The sequence below is a fragment of the Sycon ciliatum genome, chromosome 6 (assembly GCF_964019385.1).
Source record: "Sycon ciliatum chromosome 6, ocSycCili1.1, whole genome shotgun sequence".
In the NCBI taxonomy this organism is placed as follows: Eukaryota; Metazoa; Porifera; class Calcarea; order Leucosolenida; family Sycettidae; genus Sycon; species Sycon ciliatum.
The window spans coordinates 4445333-4470462 of NC_088648.1; the positions used below are offsets into that span (position 1 = coordinate 4445333).

General features: G+C 47.2%; 1 protein-coding gene across 1 annotated transcript; it reads right to left on the bottom strand.

The window, feature by feature from the left end:
- Positions 1-141: 141 nt before the first annotated feature.
- LOC135819202 (chloride channel protein C-like) lies at positions 142-23726 on the bottom strand. The gene is made up of 24 exons (XM_065332366.1): positions 23306-23726; positions 22714-22835; positions 20951-20984; positions 20420-20500; positions 19677-19852; positions 19236-19328; positions 17813-17972; positions 16757-16840; positions 16399-16503; positions 15836-15925; positions 15156-15283; positions 14722-14876; positions 14228-14309; positions 13024-13113; positions 11447-11511; positions 9902-10011; positions 9007-9203; positions 7473-7530; positions 7015-7136; positions 6381-6507; positions 5303-5395; positions 3548-3636; positions 1631-1660; positions 142-1072 (listed from the first exon to the last, which is right to left on the bottom strand). The coding sequence occupies exons 1-24, from the start codon at positions 23594-23596 to the stop codon at positions 859-861; spliced, it is 2796 nt and encodes a 931-aa protein (XP_065188438.1). The 5' UTR covers positions 23597-23726; the 3' UTR covers positions 142-858.
- Positions 23727-25130: the final 1404 nt, after the last annotated feature.

The window sequence follows — 25130 nt, forward strand, 5'->3', positions numbered from 1 at the left end:
GCCAAAGTATGCAGTGTCTGTGTGGCCATGGGGTGGTGCTTCTGTAGCTTCTGCTTGATATTATTTATTATATCCTACGATCCCTGGATGTGATTTTTATCCTGAGTAACCGGTACGACAACAACGGCAAACGGCTACATGTCATGGTCAATCTTGTATCGAAAGTCTTCGAAGTGCCAACAATATGATAATCGTAAGAAAAGATAGCAATTCCTGACCCGCAAGAGGTGCCAAAAGATTATAATTAATTTAGGAAAATAAATGTATCGTAGATCATCCTCTACATAAAAAATATGGCCTGCATGGCTGTTTAAAAAATAGCGGAAATTTCTTTGAAAAACAATCCAAAATATTGTTTGCTTACAATCATCATCAATACTGCAATCAGGTTAGAAATACTAAGACAAAAATGAAGCACAGACACAGAGATCACCGTGGCCTTGGTTGTTGTGTTGCCACAAATGTCCACAGCGGCCCTTGCGAGATGCGTTGTTTGTTCGCATGTGCGTTACGCGTGGAACTCGGCGCACGTCGTTGTCTCAGAGTGACGTTGCTACCCAGTGCACTCGCATCCAATCGTTGCTGTACAGTATGTTCATTGTACATGTATGTTCAGTATTGTTCACTGTATTTGCGTGCAAGCCTTGCTTGATAGTTTATCATGTATGGCAATGGCAGCACGTCACAAAGCGGAGGGGAGGACACACTTATGTTAGCTGTGTGGCAATGCTGCACATGTGCTAACTGGTCTTGACTGCGTAACCACCCCGATGCACACAGTGTACTGCGATGCAGTTCCATCGGCGGACGAGTCTGCTGACTGCCGCACGACTTGCTCCATCACATGCCTCTAGGTGATCAAGACTCGGTCAGCAGGTGGTACTCGCCGTCCACTCCGTCCTCGAGGAGCACCGAGTCACTGGACCGGCTGCCACTGAGCCTATCCGCTGATGTACTGCTGAGCAAGGCAGAGGCCGGGGCTGTACGGCGACCACGAGCACGACGGTGATAGGTGATACGCTCTTCCAGCGCAAAGCCCATCAAGTCCTTGCGTGTTATTATGCCAACCACCCTGGTAACGAGTGACACACACACACGGACACACAGACAGACACACACACACACACACGTGTGCACTCGCACAAACACGTGAGCACGCACAGGGGTAATGTTACAGCGAGCATTCGCACTACAGCACAGGGTCCCTGAACACTAGTCTGAAGACAGGCGGTGCTTTCACGAGTAACCCACATCTGAGTGACTACACAGCCCTAGATTTAGATGTTGTACGTGATCCCTGGTCTAGGTACATGTAACTCACAATCGTGGCCTTGACCCGCTGACCACAAGCACAGCCCAGACAAGCAATGCCGTGTGCAAGAGTGTATCAATTGGCCCTGCCCTAAGGACGACCGTGACGGACAGCCCGGGGTCAAAGCCCACTTCATTTTAGCGTTGTTACAGTCGCCCGGGTCATCTCCCTATATGCAACGGCTCCCAGATGTATACCCTTATAGGCCTATAGGGTATAGTAGGCGTATAGGGTGTAGGCCCATACCCTATAGGCCTATACCCTATAGGCATATGCCCTAGCTCAAGCACATTGGAGAGCAACCTCGCTCCAACTTACGTATTCTCAAAGTCCACGACTGGCATATGTCTGAAGGGAGAGATTATCAGATAGGCCGATGGACAGACAGACGGACAGGCAGGCAGGCAGGTGGACACGCAGGCAGGTGGACACGCAGGCAGGCAGGCACGCAGACGCAGGCAAAGACACATACAGAGAAACAGAGAGCCAGGGAAGTAAGCGTAGCACAGTGCTCCTAAGTTACCTCACGTTGTGGTGAGTCACAAACCAGCGCAGTGGCACTAACTGTCCCCGGCTCTAGTACATACATAGGGAAGCACAGTAGTCTGCAACTGACATGCTCATCTAGTATCTGTATGAAAGCTCAAGAAAAATTATTCTAGTTGAGGCATGTGAAATCCTACCCTAAAACATTTCGCAGATTCTCGGACTTCTCCGGGATTGAAGCATAAGAACGCACCCTATAGTCTGTTTCAAAAAGATTTACAATCAGGTTTGGGTCTTAAAAAGTATGAAGATAAGGGAAATTTGGACAACAAAGTACATAGAATGGCTGGTTAGGACACGGCAAATTGTTCTGTGAAGGTTTCGGAACAATTGGACCAACCGTTAAGGAGTTAGAATTTCGGCCAGGTTTCCGGCCTTTTCCCATGGTTTACAATTTGCCCAGGAAGCCAGTATCGATTTTTTTTATCAAAACCCACGATTTATCCTTTCCTTTTTGGCCTTGTGGTTATGAATGCTGTCTGCTGACCATGAAGTTGTGAGTTCAAATCCCAACCTATCCTCAAGTCAAACTTTTTTTCATTGTTTTGGTGATCAAGCTGGTACAAGACAAAGAAGATGGCTGCACCAAACGACTTGTTGTTGGAGGTCGCGCTTCCTGCCGAACTGACTGACACTTGACTGGCTCACGCCATGTGAACACACCCACAACACTGCAATGGTGTGAGTGAATATGGAAGTCATCGCGCTGTAGCTTTTTGAGATTTATTTTTAGTATTTCAAGATCGCCAATTTATTTGAATTTAGCAGTCAACGCCGTCTTCTATCAGCGTTCACAAGCGTCTGTTTTTCTCAAAATGTCGTCGAAGTCACACGGATAGCTTTGCCAAGTCATGGCCTTGGGAATGAGTCCGTGTCGATGTCGTTTTCGTCACACGGTGAGTAAATAATGCGATGCAATTTAATTGCATCGCAGCTCAAAGAAACTATTTTGGTCACAAAACGGATTGGGACACATGCCGCTCGTCAACATTTACAACACTTTCGTTTCGACATGTCCTCTCTGACTCCATTATCGATACGAGGAAGAACTCGTTTGTTGTAAACCAGACGTACGTCCATGACTGTGTCAACGTGAGTGAGTTGTCATTTTTCCTGCTTTCGCGCGGAATATTTCTTCGAGTTCACAGTGAGTTTTTCCAGGCAGCGCTCGAGTGCTCATACGGTAAGACGCCAAACTCCGCGGGCGATCGCCAGGGTTGTAAATCTTTTTGAAACGGACTGTAAGGCCTGATTCATACTTCATCTCGCGTACGGGAAACCCATTGCGCGACCGTCGCGCGATGGGTTTCCCGTACGCGAAATAGTGGGAGTTCAGATCAACTTTTTCGCGACGCGACGCGTTTCCCGTACGCAACATAAAGTATGAATCGGCCTTAAGTCCTCAGCGGGAGTGGGACATGTGTGTGTGTGTGTATTTCTGACAGTCTGCATGCTGGTGACAAGTAAAGCAACAGCAACAGCAGCAACAACAGCAGCAGCAACAGCAGCAGCAGCAGCAACAGCAGCAACAGCAGCAGCAACAGCAACAACAACAACAACAACAACAACAACAACAACAACAACAACAACAACAACAACAACAGCAGCAGCAGCAGCAGCAGCAGCAGCAGCAGCAGCAGCAGCAGCAACAGCAGCAGCAGCAGCACTGACCAGCAAACACACTCTTACCTCAGACCCAGTGTCCTGAAGATGATGTAGGTACGGTGCAAGCTGAAACTAGCGGGAACAGACGGTTGGGATTGGTTTACGTAGGGCATCTACGGCACCAAATTAAACACACGCATGCACATACACACATACATACACACATACACACATACATACATACACACATACACACGCACACACGCGGATTGTGTATTCTGGTTGTATCAAGTTGCATAGCATTCTGACGAGAGCCACACGTGAAAACCACTGCTTGTGCATCGATGCAGTTTCAAGGGGATTGATTTGTAGAGCTGCTTCCTAGCTGGTCGATTCTGGCCCCATTCTCCTACAGTAGGTCCAGTTATTTTAAAGCCAATAATAAAAGGAGGTTCGCGATCTCCAGATTTTTGTTGTATAGCGAGGTGAAATGCTAACGAATCCTGCAATGTAATTGTTCTCTCTCTCTCCCTGTGGTGCATGCGTCTTCAAGACTTGCTACAGTTGAGTGTTGGTACGTCGTTTTCTTAATAAATAAATAATAAATTTCACGGTTCGCGTGCGACTCGGCTGGAAGCCGAGTTTTCCGCATCCGCCGTGGGAACGCCACCACCCTCTAGGATCAAAGGCGCAGATGCAGCGCCTGAACGGTGGGAGGTGAGTAGATCAGACCCACCACCAAGTGGTCAAAGACCGAAATCCCATTAGCTGCATCCATGTTACCCTCGTGCCAGGCCACGAGTTCCCAATTAACTGTGGGTCGCAGCACGGCTGGAAAAAATCCTTCCGCTTCCAAGCAGGACTTGAACCTGGTACCCTCTGTTTCTCAATCATGGTCTTAGACCATCCCACTATGCCTGCCTGTATCGCACATTATAGTACCGCGCGTGGACTGCATGAAGCCTGCGCCTGCGGCGGCCAGAACAAGGCGCAGGACGCATGCAGTCTCAAGAACAAATAAACGAACAAACAAATGTAAAGTAAACTGAAATCTTCGAAGAGAACATTTCAAACAAAGGATCAAGGGAAGTCATAATAATAATAGAAAGAAGCAGACAGGGTGGAGTTGCTTGGACGCAACGTAGACTTCCACAGTATTGTGGAATGCAGCAAGGAACGGAACTAATTACGTAAATGTAAGAAAACAACGCTGAGAGGGTCGTTTGTGCAGGTGTCGTACTTTTGCACACATCTTTCTCTCTAGCTCTGGAAGTGGTGGTTTCTTGCCGGTGGCTTTGTTCGGTTTTTCTTTCGGTTGCTCTCCCAAGGTTATTTACTCCTCTGCATGTATTCTTGTAACAAGATTCCCATGTAACCAATTGGCTGTGGCTGTGGCCGTGACGATGAAATAGTGCACTAGCAGTAGGCAGTGATTCGGTTACAATCCTGTCCGTCAAAGCCGACAGATGACTGACGGTCTGTACATGTATTCGTACTACTGTTGTGGACATGGAAATCCGGTCGCACGTCTAGCGGCCCCAGGGCGCTGGCCATGCAACCATGGACAAGCTGTACACACAGTCATGCATTTATGCGCTGCAGCGCGCTGGTCGCATCGGATCAACATTATGCACTGCAAGCACGCAGCGTTCTGTACGTGCGCTGAGGGCGCCGGCCCCGGTCAATCGACTGGATTTCCATGTCCGCTACAGTACATACCGATTTGCACATAACAACTTCAATTTTTTTTACGAATTTCAATTGTGCCACTGCACATGCGACGGCAGGAAGTAGTGCACAGTGGTGATGGATGAACTCTCAGCACGACGCGTCACTCACCAGGTCAATGTAGAGGTTGTTGTAGCGTTCTTCGTCGGCGTACTGCGACAGGCGTGTTATACCGGTGATTGACCTTGTCAGGACCGACGACATCTATACAACCATTACAACACCAATGGCAACAGTGACCACGACGATGACAAACAATGGTTATGTGTTGCAAGAGAAGGATCCAAGAGCGGGATTCGAAACCAGCACCCCTGTCTTCCCGGGACAGTGCCCTACCGATTAGGCTACCAGTGATCACACACATCCATTGCTACAGTTAGGAGAAGTTGGGAGAAGTGAGTGAAACACCAACAATAATTGTAACAAACTGAAGGAAACCAATAGAGAAGGGAATATGGAACGAGTAGAAATTAAACTCAGGCTGTGCATGTATTTCTCCTATGCTTGGGAGTCGAGCTGAGTGTGTGTGTGTGTGTGTGTGTGTGTGTGTGTACGTGCCAGCTAGTTCGGTTGGTAGGTACACTTATGCCTGATTGTGTTGGGTCTGTTGCCAACAGGCTCGGCCGCTTGAAGGTGTAATGTTGTACCTGCCACCTTTGTTGGTTCCAGGGTTCATATACTTTCTATTTGAAGTATACATACCTGTTAACCATGGACTGCTTCTGGCTAGATTAACTCTTGTGTAATCAATGGTGCTAGTGAAGCTTTTATCAGATCCACTCTGATTTAGCCACTCACACTAGTAGCAAGTATTACCTTCACTGGGGGCGGGGGTAACTGCAGTTGGATCCCGGGACGGATACCCTGATACCGTCAATCCTTTTTCTGCACCTTGTCCTCACCCACTTACTGAGGTGTGGTGAGCCCATAAGTGAGATCATTTTCAAGTCCACCCAGCGTTTTGAAGATTTCAGGGGTGTCGGCTGTTGGGCGGTTCAATAACCAATTGAGTCATCTTTCCAAGATTCCTTTTGAGTCTCTCTCCCCTCTCCCGGGGGGACTCACGTGACCAGTTTTGGCAGTGAGCAACAAGTACAAGTACAAGTGTGTGTACGCGTGTGTGCGTGCGCATGTGTGCGTGCGCATGTGTGCGTGCGTGCGTGTGTGCATGTACGGACACGTTCCTGACCTTCTCGAAGGAGACAGGCACGCTCCGAGGCTCACTCTCCAGGTAGTCCTCAAACGACTGCTTTGGTAGCTCATCTTCTCGCAGGAACAACTGCTCACCATGGTTGATGATCACCTGCAACTGCTGCCTGCAAGACAGCAGTGTTCAGTAACAACAACAACAACAACAACAACAACAACAACAACAACAACAACAACAACAACAACAACAACAACAACAACAACAACAACAACAACAACAACAACAACAACAACAACAACAACAACAACAACAACAACAACAACAACAACAACAACAACAACAACAACAACAACAACAACAACAACAACAACAACAACAACAACAACAAAGGTACAGAACATCCTGTGAGTAGGAAACATCCGCTGTTCATCAAGAACTCAATGACACATGTACACTGCGACAAACAGACAAACAGATAGGCAGACAGAAACACAGACAGATAGATAGATAGAGACAGACAGACAGATGGACAGACGGACAGACAAACACAGACAGACAGACAGACACACACACACACACACACACACACACAGACACACACACAGACACTACTACTACTACTACTATGTACAACTGCCACAAAATGGCCACGTCGCTCCACACACACTCTTACCTGGTAATTAAACCACAGTAGAGCTGTTTGCCGTTGACAATTCTGACAACGGGGAAACCACCATGGTGCAAGAACAGCAGCATACGGGCTATCTGTCCAACTTTCTCATGCAAGGAAATAGTCTGAAACATACATGGATGGAAAGACAAAGAAAACCAGAGGATGAAATACACTGGTGTTTGCTGGACCTGTACCATGCGGAATTCTGTATTGACCGGACAAACGTTCATGTACCAAAGTGCTGTGGATCGAGAGAGTCTCTCGATAGGCTCCCGCAGTCAATCAATCGTAACATGAAAAAATGTGAGCACAAGTTAAGCGATCGAGTCCATGTCTATGTCCATGTTTACAATTTTTCCCTTGGCTCACCATCTAAGTTCTTAATCAATCCATCCATCAATCAAGTTGTGAATCCACCCATCAGGTGGTGCGTTAACAGTCGGAGAGGAGCTACTTACCACACAGGGCGAGCTCATCGCGTGCCGCGCCTGGTACAGCTCAAGATTGGAAGGACCGCTGGGAAAGAGAACGACACGCGCCGCGTGCGCACAGACACACACAGACACACACACGTACAAGCGGGCACCGTTGGTACATCAACACACACACACGTGAGTACCCATAGCGGACTGCATGCACAGTAAGTACATGTACAAGGACCTAGAGACACGTGCAATTCTGGACCTAGAGACACGTGCAATTCTGGAACGACGGTATGTCAAAACCCCCGAGTGTTCGTCAGAGGCTTTTAATTCCCGTAGCTATGCAGAAGACGTTACTTCAGTAACGTCTGGCGCTAGCCAGGGTCCACACAGCTTTAATTTGGTGTTTGTTAGTGTGTTTGTGTCACGCCTGGCGCTATCCCGTATCTGTCCCGTACCGTACCGTACCATCAAACACAGCTGGCTGCACTATTCAAATAGGGCTTTCAAACGCAAGATCATAACGTGAAGCAACTTGGAAGAATGAGTATGAATGCGAAGTGTATGGGGGAATGCATGTAGGGCGATAGTGCGGGTTCGAGGTAATGCCTGAAAAAAAAAGGAAAATTGAAAAATTTAAAACATCCCTATTCTTCTTTTGCCGTCATCAAGGCGGTAGATGGTGTCGTATTACCCTCGACCGTACCTGTCCCGTGCCTGTCCTGTACCGTACCGTACAATCAAAGATGGCTGGCCACAATGCATATTCAAATAGGGCTTTCAAATTATTATTATTATTATTATTTATTCATATTTTACTAGGGCAGTCCCCACAGACCTATGGTCTTCTTACAGGGTGCCCTAGCCACGTGAAGATAGCGGAGCGAAATGCAGCAGGTAGGGATTTGGTGCGAATCGCGGCAGGGAGGGAGTTCCATCGGTCACCTCCAAATATATACAAGATCATAACGTGAAGCAACTTGGAAGAATCAGTATGCATGCGAAGTGTATCGGGGGATGCATGCAGGGCGATAGTGCGGGTTCGAATCCCAGGTTATGTCTAAAAATAAAAAGTAGAAATTTATAAGAATTTATAACATCCCTATGCTTTTTTTTGTCTAGGTCATCAAGGCAAAAAAGCAGAGCGTAGGGCCCTGAGCTTCCAAGCTCTTTCGTTAATTACGGAGTGGGACGTCAAGGCTGATGTTAATGCTGAGGCCACAACCTCTTATCTCATATCTCTGACACACACTGGTAATAACAATACGAGCAAATGTGACTTGATGTGAGCAACAGTGCTGGATCCGTTAGCTCCCGCCAATTGGTGGATCTCCCGTACCGTTGCAGGGGCGTACCTGGTCCCACTTTTAGGGGGTGGGGGTGCACGGCTGCATATGTGCAGGATGGCTGGTGCATGTCATTCATAGTCATTATGTGCATGCTGAACCTGAAATGGGGGGGGGGGGGGGCGAACGAGCTTCCCGTGCCCCATGCGTGCTACGCGCCTGGATTGACGCGCTCTTATATCCATCTCCTCCAGTTCTCTCTGTCCTCTTCCACAAATTCTTACCCTTTGCCGTGAGAGTGCGTGTGGCCAGACTCGTCAGCTGCGTGCACAATGACCGGCTCCTCGTCCAGGAACGGTATACACTTCAGCTCCAGCAGAGCATGGTAGAGCGGATGTGTGAGGTAGTCCCCGGTCCATTTGGCACACATCACACCTACCATGATAGGTAACAGGAACTGAACGTCATTTGTTATCTCAATCTGCACGGCAGCAAGACAGACCGTGGGAGAGACAGAGGGAAAGCAAAGTAGACACATGCTCACCGTTAAACTGTAACCTGTGCTATGTGGCAACCCCACCACACACACAGGACATATTGGTCTTTATCAATTATGATGACGATGATCATTGCCTCGTGTGTGAAACTCTAGAGTTACAACACAACCTTCAGCCTCTTCTTCCTGATGACAATATTACTCAATATCACACAGGGTCCAGCACGGCTGTCCAATGCCTCTACTCAGAATTTCTGGCAGGAAAGCAATCACGATGACATCAGAATAGATATACAGTAAAACCTGACCTAACCGGACGCCCGTGGTGCAGCAGAAACTGTCCTGATATGACCTGATTCCGCTTGGTCCAGTTATGAACGTTCGATCCACAGCACTTTGGTGCAGCGGTAAGTCTCTGCAGTGCGACTAGCTGGCACTTGCATTCAGCACTTTGAACTGTTGTCATCGTTATCCTATGCCCAGGCAGATATGGCAAGTCACACTAGCAAGCACCACCTCTACGCTCTACGCTTAGCCCAATGCTCTACACTTAGCCCAATGCTCTTCGCTACGCTCAATGCTCTACACTCTACGCTAAGCTCAATGCACTACACTCTACGCTAAGCTCTATGCTCAATGCTCTGCGCTAAGCTCTGGGCTAAGCTCTACGTTCACACACTTACCATGATAACGGTGAGTGACATTGTGAGACGGGACACGCCGCCGAAGAAGGATGCAGCACCGATGAGTGCCAGAGCACCGGGATCTATCCATACCCAGTAGGAACCTGGTGCTGTAGAGCATTAACACGTACACATGCACACGTGCACATGCACACGTACACACAGGAGAAGCACGCGCAGAAACAGGGCGTGAATTAAAAACGGAAATAATCATGCGAAGAGCCCGGATCCCAAATTTTGAAAATGGAAAGAACAGGAGAGGGGAACCCACTGAAAGCCAGCAAATGGCAATTTCCAGTGCAAACCTGGCCGAAGATGTAACTTTCTTATAAATGTTCATAGGGTTGAGGGAGTTGCAAAAGTGAAAAATTATCGGGAACGTATAGAGTGCACCCTACTATTAAAGTTGTAAATTAACCCTTTACCATCCGACCAAAATTCCCCAGCAGTCCCAAATGCAATAATTCCCACCTTATTCTGAGAAACTCTTCGGTTCTAATCAACCAATTTTCACAATCTTGGGCATTCTGGAAAGCTCTCCACGAGCTGCGTACATTGAGCTCAAACAGGACACTACCGAGATCACATATCCAGTGCCAGGGAGCTGCGAATAGACCCCATCGCTGGATATACGAGGAAATTGTCTCCTCGCCAGCCATTTCTCGCTCCTTCATCGTAAACATTCCAATTTTTTTGCTTGAGTTTCTTTTCATGCTGCCCACACGCTCAAAGCATGCCAAAGTGACTCAGCGTGTCAGGAGAGGGGAAATTCCCCGCTCAAGGTCAGTCAACCGAAAAGAAATTCTACTTTTCCGTGGCTGAAATGTCGAGCGTAATATCTTTGGAATGCGACATCGCAGCTCTTCACTGATTGATGCAATGGAAAGCTGAGCCCTTCGGCTTCTTCCTAGATACTTAGTTTTGTAAATTCCGCCAAGAATCGATCGAGTTACGAATGTTTTAGTGTATGCATGTCCATCGATCTCTAGAGATCGATTCAAGTACGCACGGATGGTAAAGGGTTAAAGTGTTTGGATGCCAGTTCCCACTGAATGAACTGTAGCTGGTAGCAAGGAGTACAGCAGTGGACCTCATCTGGCACACTCATTCACAACACAGTACCAGTACACACAGCAGCAGCAGCAGCAACTTGACAATTCAATTGAGTGTCCATCAATTGGCAAATTTGGGTTGTCTTTTTGCTTCGGGTCTCACTTCATGGTTCCACGTGATTGGCTTTGGGAATAACCCCGTTCTCTCTAGCAACATGACAGGAATGCAAGTGTAACGGTAGTCCTGCTGCTGTCAATACAGTGAAACCTGTCTTTAGTAATAGGCGACCGCTCAAGGGACCTTACAAATGTGGTCCCTGTGCACAGGTGGTCTCCTTATCCAGGGTCATTAGACTACAAATACCACCCCTTGTTCCTAGCTGTAGTGGTCCTTTGAGGCAGGTGGTCACCTTATCATCAGAGTTTTCTTCTTGATTGGGGTTACTGTACTCTGCTTACAGCATTATCACGTTGTCATGATTGGGTCACTTACCATGTATGCCGAATGCACGCACCATGCCGTAGCCTATGAGACGACCGTACAGAGCACCGATAAGCCTGCATATCAGTGTACATGCACACACACACACACACACACACACACACACACACACACACACACACACACACACACACACACACACACACACACACACACTACTACCGTAAAGTACCGCCAGAGCGCCCCGTCTCGCGAGAGCGCCCCTCCTTGATTTTACAGCCAGAGAAAGGAAAATCGTATGGCAGAGTGCAACGAAGTTTGTACGATGTAAGAAGCTTAGTGTACTAAGGCCACACTTGGCAGGTTTTTGTGTGGAGCTTGTGTCCGCTCGAAGGTACGGATTGACTGCAAAACGTGCTATATGTGTACAAGGTTCATGTCGTATGACCTACAGACAGCAGACCACCTCCACAATACGACCACGAAAGGATGAGATGGTGGGGCGCTCTGGCGGTACTTTACGGTACTACTACTACTATCAATCAGCTACCCCTTGGGGTCACGCCGCCCTCCACTCAGAGAACTGAGCGCAAGGTGAGGGGCAGTGGCGCAAACAAAACAGAAAGTACAGCAAAATGAATTGAAAAAAAAAGGAAATCAAAACAAGCTGCCATATTGATGGAAAGGGACTCACAAACAGAGGAAGGAAATATCACAAACCAGATGAACAGTCTGCTGTAGGTCCACTATAACATGCAACGACTGAAGAAAGGAACAAAATTAATGTGAACATGATGTTCTGTTCAACAATAACGTCTGTACGCGTACTGCTTCGGCCACACACACACACACACACACACACACACACACACACACACACACACACACACACACACACACACATACACACACACCAACACACACACACACACACACACACACACACACACACACACACACACCAACACACACGTGTACTTGTACTTGTTGCTCACTGCCAAAACTGGTCACATGGGTCTCCCTGGGAGAGGGGAGAGAGACTCAAAAGGGATCTTGGAAAGGTGACTCAATTGGCTATTGAACCGCCCAACGGCCGACACCCCCTGAAATCCCCAAAACTCTGGGTGGACTTGAAAATGATCCCACTTATGGGCTCACCACACCTCAGTAAGTGGGTGAGGACAAGGTGCAGAAAAAGGATTGACGGCATCAGGGTATCCGTCCTGGGATCCAACTGCAGTTACCCCTGCCCCCAGTGAAGGTAATACTTGCTAGTAGTGTGGGTGGCTAAATCAGAGGGGATCTGATATAAGCGTCACTAGCACCATTGATTACACAAGAGTTAATCTAGCCAGAAGCAGACGCACGCACGCACGCACACACACACACACACCTCGAACTTGCCCATTGCCAAAGGTTTGGATAATGAGGGTTTGGATTACTGAGGCTTGGATGATGAGGGTTTGGATAACAAAGATTGGGATAACGAGGGTTTGGATAATGAGGGTTTGGATCAGGGTTTGCATAATGAGGATGCGGACAATCAAGGCAGTATTACATGTACAATTCCCAGTAAAGCTGTAGATGAATATGAGAGTAACGTTAGCGTGTACAGTAGCGGTACTTACAGCATAGGTACAACCAGACCGCTGGATATAGCACTACCAGCTGCCCAGCATGCCAGGGAGAAGTACAACACCAGTACGGTTATCAACGGCCTGTGTATGCACATACACACATACACACACACACACATGCATGCATGCACGCACGCACGCATGCACCCACACCCACACAGGTATTTGAGATACAGTTATGCACACAGACATATTACGGAGGATTAGCAAGACGAAATTCGCGTTCGCGTTCGCTCTCCAAGGAAAGTCGAACTCAGTGACGGAATTCGCGTTATGAGAAGGATTAGCAAACAGACTTCGCACATGCATGACGTTGACACGTCGTCCATTGTGTGCAGAGTCTGCAGACAGTATAGCGTAGTAAATTTATGACTGTCCTTACACGAATCCGCGATTCGTGTTCCGACTACTTTTCCGAACGAAAAATGCGAAAGTTCGCAATCCAGTTCGCTAACTGAAAAATGTTTGCGAACGCGAACGCGAATTTCGTCTTGCTAATCCTCCGTATTACATATTATTATTATTTATTCTTCTTTTACTAAGGAATTCCCAACAGGCGTCAGCGTCTTTTTACAGGGAACCCTAGGTATAATTTGATGGATGAGCGAAATTCAGCTGGTGAACTAGACATGCTGCAAGACGGTGGAAGTGTATTCCACCTGACAGCGCCCAAATAAGAAATTGCACTAAAGCCATATCGGGTGTTAGCGGGGGAGGGGGGGGGGCAGAACAAGAGCAGCAGAGACTAGGCCACGGGTGGTGGCTGCAGTGTGAGCACCATGGGCGCGCAAGGTAAAGCGGTCTCGCAGAAGAGGACTAGCAAGTCCATTCAGGCAGCGGTAAACAAATACACAGGTTTTGAAGTTGAGGCGTTTCTCAAGGGCATACAAGTTAGTATGACTGTATAGAAGACATAATGTTCTGTCCAGAAGAGTGCATGATGTTCGACAGTATGCACGTAGTGTGTGTGTGTGTGTGTGTGTGTGTGTGTCTGTGTGTGTGTTTGTGTTTGTGCATGTGTGTGTGTGTGTGCGTGTGTCTCTGTGTGTGTGCACGTGCATGTGTGTACACGTGCGTGCATGCGTGTGTGAATTGCACTGTTCGTCCAGACAAAATAACCGTTACAGAAATCAAGCATGACCATCCTATTGAGAACGCACCACGAACTCTCCACTCTCCACTCTTGACAACCTACCCAGCAGTGAACTCCAGATGTGTGGAGCGTGAGAAGAGATGACGCACGGTTTGCTCTCCGGTTCCAAACATCAGAGTAGCCACTGAAGGAACACATCAACATGGGCCATAGGAAGAGTTTAGATGAAAATGCGACAAGCGCCAAATTTGAGAATTTGAGATTTTGAATAGTTTGCAGGCAACCTGCCTACACTCAAGAGAGCACTGCATTTCACACAAAACCATTAGAGGTATCGTTTCAACGTTTCGGTCTTCATGACCATCCTCAGGAACAAAATGTTCAGATTTTGAGCTCATTGTAATTAATAGATTTAGAGGCACCATCATGATGATCATCAGGCAAATTCCACATTCAAAGCCTGGACTAGAACCACTTCAAAAAATGGTGACCAAATACAGATTTAGATACCTACTGCACATTAAAATATTACACACACACACACACACACACACACACACACACACACACACACACACACACACACACACACATACCTTGGCTGTAGGAGTCGTTGGAGAAATAACGCACGGTTCCGTTGCCTTCAAACGTGTACACGCTACCTCTCGGACACAGGTAGTGTTCCAAGTGGGCTGGACCCTCACTTTGGTTAATTCTTGGACTGGCTGGGTAACTGTCAATGCAACGCGGGCTGCACCAACACAAGAGCATTTACAGTAGTGATCCAGACAAGTGTCATCTTGGTGTTGTTCAATTGGCATATTCGATTGCAGTAAATACACACCCGGCAATATGGCATAAAAAAATAAAAAAATAAAAAAGCACAGTAGAATAAACTTGTATGTAGACTCTAGGCGTGGAACCCTGCGCCTCTACCCGAGACACAATACATCCTCACGCACACACACACACTCGCGCGCGCGCGCGCGCGCGCGCACACACCCGTGTCCCCCCGGCCACTGCACACTACCTGAGGTTAGAACCGTTGGTTAGCATACAGTGGGTACCGTCACACGAGTAACCCTTTGGCAGTCCACAGCGATAGTGCGTGCAGTCGAATCCCATTGGAACAAACATCACCAACGTTGCAGTGATAAACTAAACATGCGCATGCACGTACGCACGCACACACACACACACACACACACACACACACACACACACACACACACACATGCACACAGACACACAGACACATACACAAACACACGCATGCACAATAGAACAGAGACAAACAGCACATTGGCCAGAGGACTGGGCAAGTATCTCAATTGCATCAGGCAATCTAACTCAAACCAAACCTGGCAAACAAGACGGCGCCAGCAGCACCCCCACCAGTTTTTCATTTGCTTTGATTTTTTTTCATTTGCTTTGAGTTCTTTACATTTTAAAATTGTTTTGGATTTTAGTTGCATTTCTATCATTGACAAAGATGATTTTTGCCCGTACAAGAGGCTTGAAACCCTCCCACCAGCACCAGCAGCAGCACCACCAGCAGCAGCAGCAGCAGCAGCACCGCCCACAACAACACCAGCACCGCCCACAACACCAGCCAAGAACAGCAGCACCAGCACCAGCACCACCACCACAAGCAGCAGCAGCAGCAGCAGCAGCAGCAGAAGACAAGAGAAACAGGTCACCTAATCTCACCATAATAAGCACCGGCTCCGCCATGCGTGCTAACATCTTGGTGACGCGACGCTTACACTTGCCCTGCAAGTAGCGCCGACCTCGGGAGATCTACACATGGCACGTAGTCACATACAATTATTGTAGGCATGTAAACAACAGATACAGCCTTTACAGGGCATGTAATGAAGAACAAGAACAGCATGCCCTTACACAGAAAAGATACACAGTGATGAACAAGGAGTCCAAGAATGACCAGCATGGAAATGAGAAGAACGTAAGAACTCTCCCAGCCGATCGATACTAGCAACGTCAGTTGTGGCTACACTCCCTTTCAACAGCTTCCAGGGTTTTGCCATGCAAGAGCTACAAGTGTGCTAGGTTCTAAGATCTTCACACTACAACATAGCCTTCGTTTCCTGATTATTGTGAGCAACATGAAACTCCAAGTTCCGACATAGCATCCTCTCTTTGCCGTATTTAAATGAAACCGCTTCCGTGAGAAAAATATTGTTTGAGCACGCACGCGCATGCGCATCCACATACATGCCTACACACGCAGTATGTTGCGAATAGCACCACACCTTGACATTGACAAAGGTGAAGAGAGCACCGAGGATACCACCACAGATACCAATGATGGCAGCCGGAAGGAACAGCAGCAAGTTGATAGGGATGCCAAGCTGAATCTAAACACATAGATAGTACACAAACGCATACACGTGCATGAACGCGCATATACATGCACGTGTGCGCGCGCGCGCACACACACACACACACAGACACGCATGCACGCACACAGAGTGCACAGTCAGACGGACAGATGCCTTCAGATACAGCCAACAGACACACCCAGCACCCTGATGAATATGTCCAGCAAATCAGTGCACCAAGCACCGAGGTGAATAGGTGGGATACGTCACAACGGGCCTACACACTTACATCAAACAGGATATACTTGGTGGAGAAGAACTGTCCAAACGTGTGCACCGGCACAAACTTGTCAAAACAAGAGTTGAACAGATCCTGGTGGTGACAAGAGACAAAACAACGCACGGAGAAAGAGATTGTTATTAGAAATCGCCCAGCAGAAATCAAACAGAGGCCACAGGGCAACACATAGTCAAGTAAATGCAAAAAAATACAGTAAAACCCGTCGAGGCGACCCTTATTCCTACACTTGGAGTCGGTAGGTCAAGGCCGCAATCCAGACCATAAGGCCACACCAAGTTAATTCTATGTTTCGCGTCGGATATTTTCTGGAAAAGGCACGCGGGCGGGCGGAAAAAAAACAAAAAAAAACAGAAGAAAAAACAAAACTCTATTCTATGTGTACTGAACCATGTTGCTCACAGAATACCACTACTAAACTGTCACTTTATATATATATACGACAACCAGTCGCCATAGGAGAGCTGTCAGACTGGGCTGGAGCGATACAATAAGAGATTTCATGGATGGCTCCTTCTGCACTTTGACATGAGTCGAGTGGAATTTCGCTCCATCACAATCGTGGAAAATCTCGAACTCCTTGACACCTGGAATCTCTGCTCGCCTGGTCAGCAGGCCCTACCGTACGGCTTGGAAAAATAGAAAATTTCACCTCTCGCACCTTCTACGTACCATCGCCTGGAATGCAAGATTATCGAGAAGCTGATAACCTCCGATCTGCCATACTGGCTAGAGAATGTTCGCTAGAACAGCCATCGATTGACTCGTTTAGGTTCTTTTTTTCTTGTCAAGGATTCGAAATGGTACGCGCGCGGTGACGCGGAACATAGAAATGACTTGGTGTGGCCTAAGCTTCATAAACAACGGATGATGTAAAACTTGCAAACCTGGGTTCAAAACGCACATCGTTTCGGGTACAAAGGCCTTGCGGTCATATCCCTGGACGCTACGACTGCCTGGTGCATACCAATACACACACACTTGCGATCCATGCACGCACGCACGCACGCACACCCACACGCACACACGCACACCAAAATGACATACTGTAGTGAATGCCGACACCATTGTGCAGAAGAATGTCTGCCAGCCAAGCTTGAGATTCCAGAACGAGGAGACTTCTTCCATAGCGAACAGAAGACCGCCAACAGGTGCACCAAACGCTGATGAAATACCAGCGCCCGCACCGGCGGAGATGAAGTTACGCCTAGACTCGACGAGAGAGAGAGAGAGAGAGAGAGAGAGAGAGAGAGAGAGAGAGAGAGAGAGAGAGAGAGAGAGAGAGAGAGAGAGAGAGAGAGAGAGAGAGAGAGAGAGAGAGAGAGAGAGAGAGAGAGAGAGAGAGAGAGAGAGAGAGAGAGAGAGAGAGAGAGAGAGAGACAGACAGAGAGACAGACAGAGAGTGTGAGAGAGACACACACACACACACATGCACAGGCAATAAAGCTGTTATGAAAAACCTCTACTGTAGTTGGCGCAACACTATAGCAGCTACTGGAGGACTGGCACAAGTTGCCACTACTAGTAATCTCAAAGTACAACAGAACGGAAGCAGAAAGAGAAGGTGAAAAGCCCTGAAAAGCACTGGACCCGAGACCACGGTCATGGGCAGAAACTAGACTACAACGTCAAAAGGAAATATTCTCGCAGTTCCATGTTCGCAGAACTCAATCCACAGCTCAGCCTCCCAACAGCAAAGCCCACGATATCTGAAGAAGATTGAAATTGGCAAACTCAGGGTTGCCTACACCGGGCAAACGCTATGACAAACAAACAGTGCTACCAGCTCTGTACTCGGATACAATTGCAATGAAGGTGAAAAGGGTATAGGACAATGCAGACACACACACACGCACACACATAACATTAGCGCTACCAACACGTGTGCAGCCCTTGTATTGTATAGCGAAGACGAGGTTGAATTTCTTTGGGCGACAAGCGCACATGTGGTGCTAACACCACACACTTGTAACCATCAGGATGGGGAGAGGAGAAGTATGCATACAACAATACCAACACCGCCAAGGTGACGGGTTATACACACATGTGTGCACAGTCTGATCAAGGGCAGGATGGAGCATGAACCACATCTCAGACTAACTGCAAACGCACCGCGTTGCACCTACACAATCCCTAGACTGCGAGGGTGACATACTATCACCTCCATTCATATTAGATGCACAGGAAACACCTGTACACACCGGCACCAGCACCAGCACCAGCAGTAGTAGCAGCAACACCACCACCAGTTCATACAGGAGTTTGTTTGATGATATGTGCAATACCATTTTGCCCGTACAAGAGGCGTTATTATCACCACCAGCATCACCACCAGCACAGCAGCACCAGCATCACCAACAGCCCCAGTATCAGCAGCATCATCACCAGCATCACCACCAGATCCCCCACCAGCACCCGCACAAGCATCTACACCAGTATACATTGTAGCAGCAGGCTGCACCCCACCCACCTGTCTTCGGAGTTTCTGAAGCGGGTGAAGTACGGCGTACTGAACCCTAGCGTGCGTGATTGAAACTGACTCAAGCCAGCACCAACAAGAGCTCTGAAGGACAGAAGACAAAACACATGTGATGAAGAAATTCTCAATGATTAACTGTGATAGGGGACACGGCAACATGCAGGCACACAGATCAAGAAAAACTCTTTTGAAGTATTTAGCCAGGGTGAAGTTTTTAACACACCCTGCAGGATGCCCTCGACAGCGAGTGTCTGTCAAACTTCTGTCAATAGCTCAATAAAACACAACTAAAGCAGCTATACCGGTCATTGGCAGTCAGTAGCTCACACTTTGACCCCACCGCCTCTCCCTCTCCCCATATCTCTCTCTCTCTCTCTCTCTGTCCCTCTCTCTCTCTCTCTCTCTCTCTCTCTCACTCCCTCCCTCACTCACCCCAAGTGGATCATAGGCCCTTCCGGCCCCACGGGTAGACCCGAGCCGACAGAGAAGGCACACGATACAAACTTGACAACCATTGTCTTCACGTTGAAGATGGCCGCCACAGAGGTGCCATTGAGAAAGCCAATCAGTTCGGGAATGCCGGAACCAGCGGCTGCTGGACGAAACACCTACATACAGAATGACACAGACAAGGAAACAAACTGCTTACACTACAATGTAGCCACCTCTGATCAACTTCACACACTTGGCAATTACATGCAGCAGTTAGCATTGCATAAGTCACGCGGCTCTTCCCCTGTGTGTGTGTGTGTGCACGCGCGCGTGTGTATGTGTCTGTGCGGGTGTGTCTTTTAGAGACCAGGTATCTCACTTACCAGACCCGATCTATACGTACGTCAGCATTCACGCCTGTTGCCAAAGCACCACTGAATGGTCATTTGGCGGCTTACCCTGTCAGGGCCGGCAGATAAATGTACCACATTTTGCCCAAGAGACCATGTGAGATGTCTCGATGATCATTTTTCACGGTTAGTTGTCAATCCTACGTTTTACTGCAATGCACGCCAGGATTGGCAAGGACTCCGGTCACATGATCCTGTGCGACGAGTCCGATGACTCACGTCATGTGACACCTCTCCACTACAAGTACTCCTCCCTAGCTAAAGCCCAGGGCATAAGTCGCTCAGACTTGTGAAAACAGCACGCATTGAGCAGAGCAGACAGTGCTCACTTACCACGACCAAGACAGTGGCAAATAAGGCAAAGAGAAGACTGTACCACATCAGCCAGCCCCAGGCAAAGATCAAGTCACCATCCTGCCAACAGAAACGGCAACACACAGAGCCAAAAGGGAATAACAGACATGCTGCAAGAGAAAATTTTATAACCCCTTAACACACACACACACACGTACACGGACGCACACGCAGGCACGCACGCGCATACACACACACACACACACACATAACTTACACAAGCACACACAGCGTCTAGCACACACACACACACACACACACACACACACACACACAAACGATTCCATAACGCCACGCACGCATGCAGGGACAGCATTTTACCAGCACAGCACATGCAATATCATCTCCATAATGCCCCCCCCCCCTCGGGCAGGGACAGAGTTGTTCCAGCACATGCATAACACACACACACACCCACACACACATGTACTTGCACCCTGTCATATACATGTATAGCACATTGATCCATGCAGCACACATTGGGTACACTACACCAATGGAACTACTTACTCGAATGATGTCTCTCACCCTGTCCCACTTTGTACTGGACAAGTCCAAAATGCACATGCACACCCACACACACATACACACGCACAAACACACACAAACACACACACACACACAAACACACACAAACACACACATACACACACATACACACACACACACACGCACACACACGCACACACATTATACAATGTGAGAATAAGGACACTAAAAAAATTCGATTGCAAAAAATGCTGCCCCCTTGCGTCTTCAGAGCACACCGCAAAGTGCCTTCTTAGTTCTAGGGTGGTTTCACATCTATCCCATGACCCTACAGGAAATCTATGCTGGTTCCAATTCCAGTCAACCCCTGCCAGCAAATCACCTACAGTCAACTTCGCTTATAACGACACTCGGCGGGGCATCAGAAAAGTGTCCTTATTCGCGAAGTGTCGTTATACCCGAAGTTTCATTATATGTATTACAGTTGGATGGGACTTTGCTCTGGGCATGAAAATTCTGTCGTTATTCGCGAATTGTCGTTATATCCGCAGTCGTTATTACAGTGCATTTCAAAACTATAGACGCGTAGGGTTTTTGAAATATTTCAAATTTGGCTGGAACCTTTTGAGAATAGTTTCCGGAATATTGCTCAGGATCGCTCCACAATTACTCTCATATAGTTTCTAAAGGATTGGATAACAGACGCCCAATTTGGAAAAATTATGCACAAAGTGATCACAGATTTTATGTGGTATAGATGCTGGCATAACGGTTTTTGCCTAGGTACGCGTCTATAGTTTTGAAATGGACTGTAGCGAAGTTGACTGTACTGTAAGTGTACAAATTTTCAACCCATTCAAATTTCGGCCTCCCAGGGCCAAACACACATTTCGGCCTCCCAGGGCCAAACACACATTTCGGCCGCATCAAATTTTCGGCCTGTACTGCTGCCGCCTGTATACACTGCCACGCTGAACCTTGCAAAACAAATTTTCGGCCGCAACAAATGTTTGGGCCAAACATGACCAGGCCGAAAATAGCCGAAAATAAACATGCGCCGAATATTTGTTGACCTACGTTCAGTACTAAACTTGAAGAATATTCATCAGTTTGAGCAAATGTTGCAACTGAGAAAGGTCTGAAGAAGAAAAAAACTGATTGTCACCACCAGGACTAGAACCAGGGATCCTCGCTTACGACCGGCGAAGAAAGAAAAAAGTAAAATTGCAGGAATGTTGCAACAGACTGGATAGTGACAATGTGCACGTTGCTGTAAGGCAACAAATACCCGGCGCATATTCATTAGAGTAGTAGGGTACAATTACAGCACTAAATTATCAAAGTATGATACTTCTCACAAAGGTGGGCACAAAACAAGGGTATGAGAACTAAGCATGGCATGTGGCATGTGGCATGTGTGTATTAGCAACAAAAAAAGTGAGAATGAATAATAATAAATAACAAACCTTGTTTCGTGCACACCTTTGTGAGAAGTATCACACTTTGATATTTTAGTGCTGTAATTGTACCCTGCTACTCTAACTTGATTGCATAGTTATTTTCGGCTATTTTCATCCTGGGCATACTTGCCCCCGAAAATGTGTTGCCGCCGAAATTCTGTTTTTCAAGGTTCAGTGTGACAGTATATACAGGCAGCAGCAGTACAGGCCGAATATTTAGTGCGGCCGAAATGTGATTTAGCCCTGGGAAGCCGAAATTTGAACGGGCGGAAAACTTGTAGACTTACAGGCGAGGTTACACTATTAAAGCATTGATTAACTCACTCTGAAATGACGTCAATCAGCTGGTGAAGTAGAAAGCCGACCATTCCCGTACAGAACCCAATCATGCCCATCATCACCCAGCGATCCCACTCAAAGCGTTGCGGCTGATTACGTAGCCACACCTGCAGCATGACAGCAGTGAGTGAGTGGACAGATGTGCGCACATACACACACGCAAACACACGCGCACACATGCACCCCCCCCCCCCCCCCCCCCCCACACACACACACGTACACGAACACGCACACACAAAATTCAAATTACAATCCAGACAAAAAACGACATGTAGCGCACGTGGAATCTAGGGACCCTCATTCATTGCTTTCATTTCTGCTATGAATAAAGTGAAAACTGCCCAGCGAAGACATCAATAGCATGCATTACATGCAAGGCTCCCTTTTTAGGAATTTCCACCAAGCAAACATTCCTTTTGCGTCAAGAAACGCAACACGTGTGTCGCTGCGACCACATGCTTGTTGTAGCCTTGCTTGCCTCGTTTGCAGGATGTTTATGATGCAAAGTCAGGTCCTGGATAACCATGAATCAGGAGAAAAATCTGACAGTTGCTACAGTGTACTTGCTGCATTTTACCTTGTAAGATGTACTGTGCGGGGGCAGGTAATCGAAGCTGTCGAACGTTTTTAGAATCTGGCGCTCAGCCTCAGTGTACTTGTGGATATCCGTGCGCGCTTCCCACTCTCGGCCGCGGGCGAAGAAGCCGGCAGTCTGTGGATCGGCGGCCAGGGCATCCTCGCCACCCGTGTGGTCCGTCTCCATGTTTCCGAAATTTCCCATCTCCATCGTTTGGGTCACGCTGCGCCAACTGGTTAGATCCGCACTGCCGCTCGTTGTCTGTGCGGGATTCTCAGCTGGAGAGGACATTGGGGATAGCCGTGTCCTTCCGGACGCGCAATAACCCTAACACGGTGTAGCACCTGCTCAGATACCTGGCCTTTGGCCAGACAAAACCTAAGCAGGTGAGCAGGGAAAGCTTGAAAACAAAACAAACACAAAAAAATCAGTTGGTGAAGTCGAAGCATGTTTGCGTGAGTTGTATCCGCTTTGGCTCCACAACTTGCACAAGGAAGCTCGCAGGCCATAAATTTAATGAGGGGAAATTCCCTACAAATGAGTCGCAATGACGTACATGTACATCATTACACCAGCAAGAGTGTATAAACTATAATATACTATAATGTAACATTGTTTATGGACTCTTGCTACCACTACCGGTATACCAGCTACATGTACCACTACTCCCTGATTTACTACATGATTACTTGGTCACCTGAATAAACCAGGGTATGTACATGTATGTAGCCCCGGGCTTATAATAATACTCTCGGGAGGCTTATACACTTGGTACTCGTAGTACTCCAACCAACCATGAATACGACAAGAGAAAATGGGATCGAGCTTGGGGTATTTTACTACGTATATAATAAATGTAGAGCCAAAGGATTTATTGCAATTACATACCAGTATAAAAACCGAGGTCCGCCGAGGTTTTTATAACTGGTATGTAATTGCAATAAATCCTGAGGCTACTACATGTACATTTATTATACATAATGTTGACCTTCACTTTCCCTAAAAAGGAGTATTTTATAAACAGTATTTATTGGCCCTACAGTCCATTTCAAAACTATAGACGCGTAGGACGGTTTTTGAAATATTTCAAATTTGGCTGGAACTTTTTGAGAATAGTTTTCGGAATATTGCTCAGGACCGCTCCACAATTACTCTCATAATTATAGTTTCTAAACGATTGGATAACAGACGCCCAATTTGGAAAAAAATTATGCACAAAGTGATCACAGATTTTATGTGGTATAGATGCTGGTATAACGGTTTTTGCCTAGGTACGCGTCTATAGTTTTGAAATGGACTGTAGTGGTATTTTATAAACAGTATTTATTGGGTCAAAAGCCAATAAATACTGTTTATAAAATACCACTAAGGCCAATAAATACTGTTTATAAAATACTCCTTTTTAGGGAAAAGTGGAGTAGAGTGCTATGCTACATGGAAAAGTTCAGTGGTATTTATTGAGTCAAAGCAAATTTATTTGAATTTAATACTGTTGATGGTGTGGTCACTAATGAGTGTGGGTATTTATCAAAGGTCAATATATTCCTTGATACAACCCGATTATGTTGTGCATGTTGCACTGACAGTCTGGCACACAACACTACAGAGTTGCAGGGTATTTATTTAATTAGCAAGAGCACACAATTATGGACTATTGGTATTTTTTTGTAGGTATAAAAGACGTCTCTATCAGTTTGAATAACATGCACGTAGTGACGTACGTAATACGGCGTGGCAGCTAGGAAAATATCAAGTGTAGCGAGGCCCTGATCAGGCAGCTCTCCTCCCTCACTCACCCCAACTGGATCATAGGCCCTACCGACAC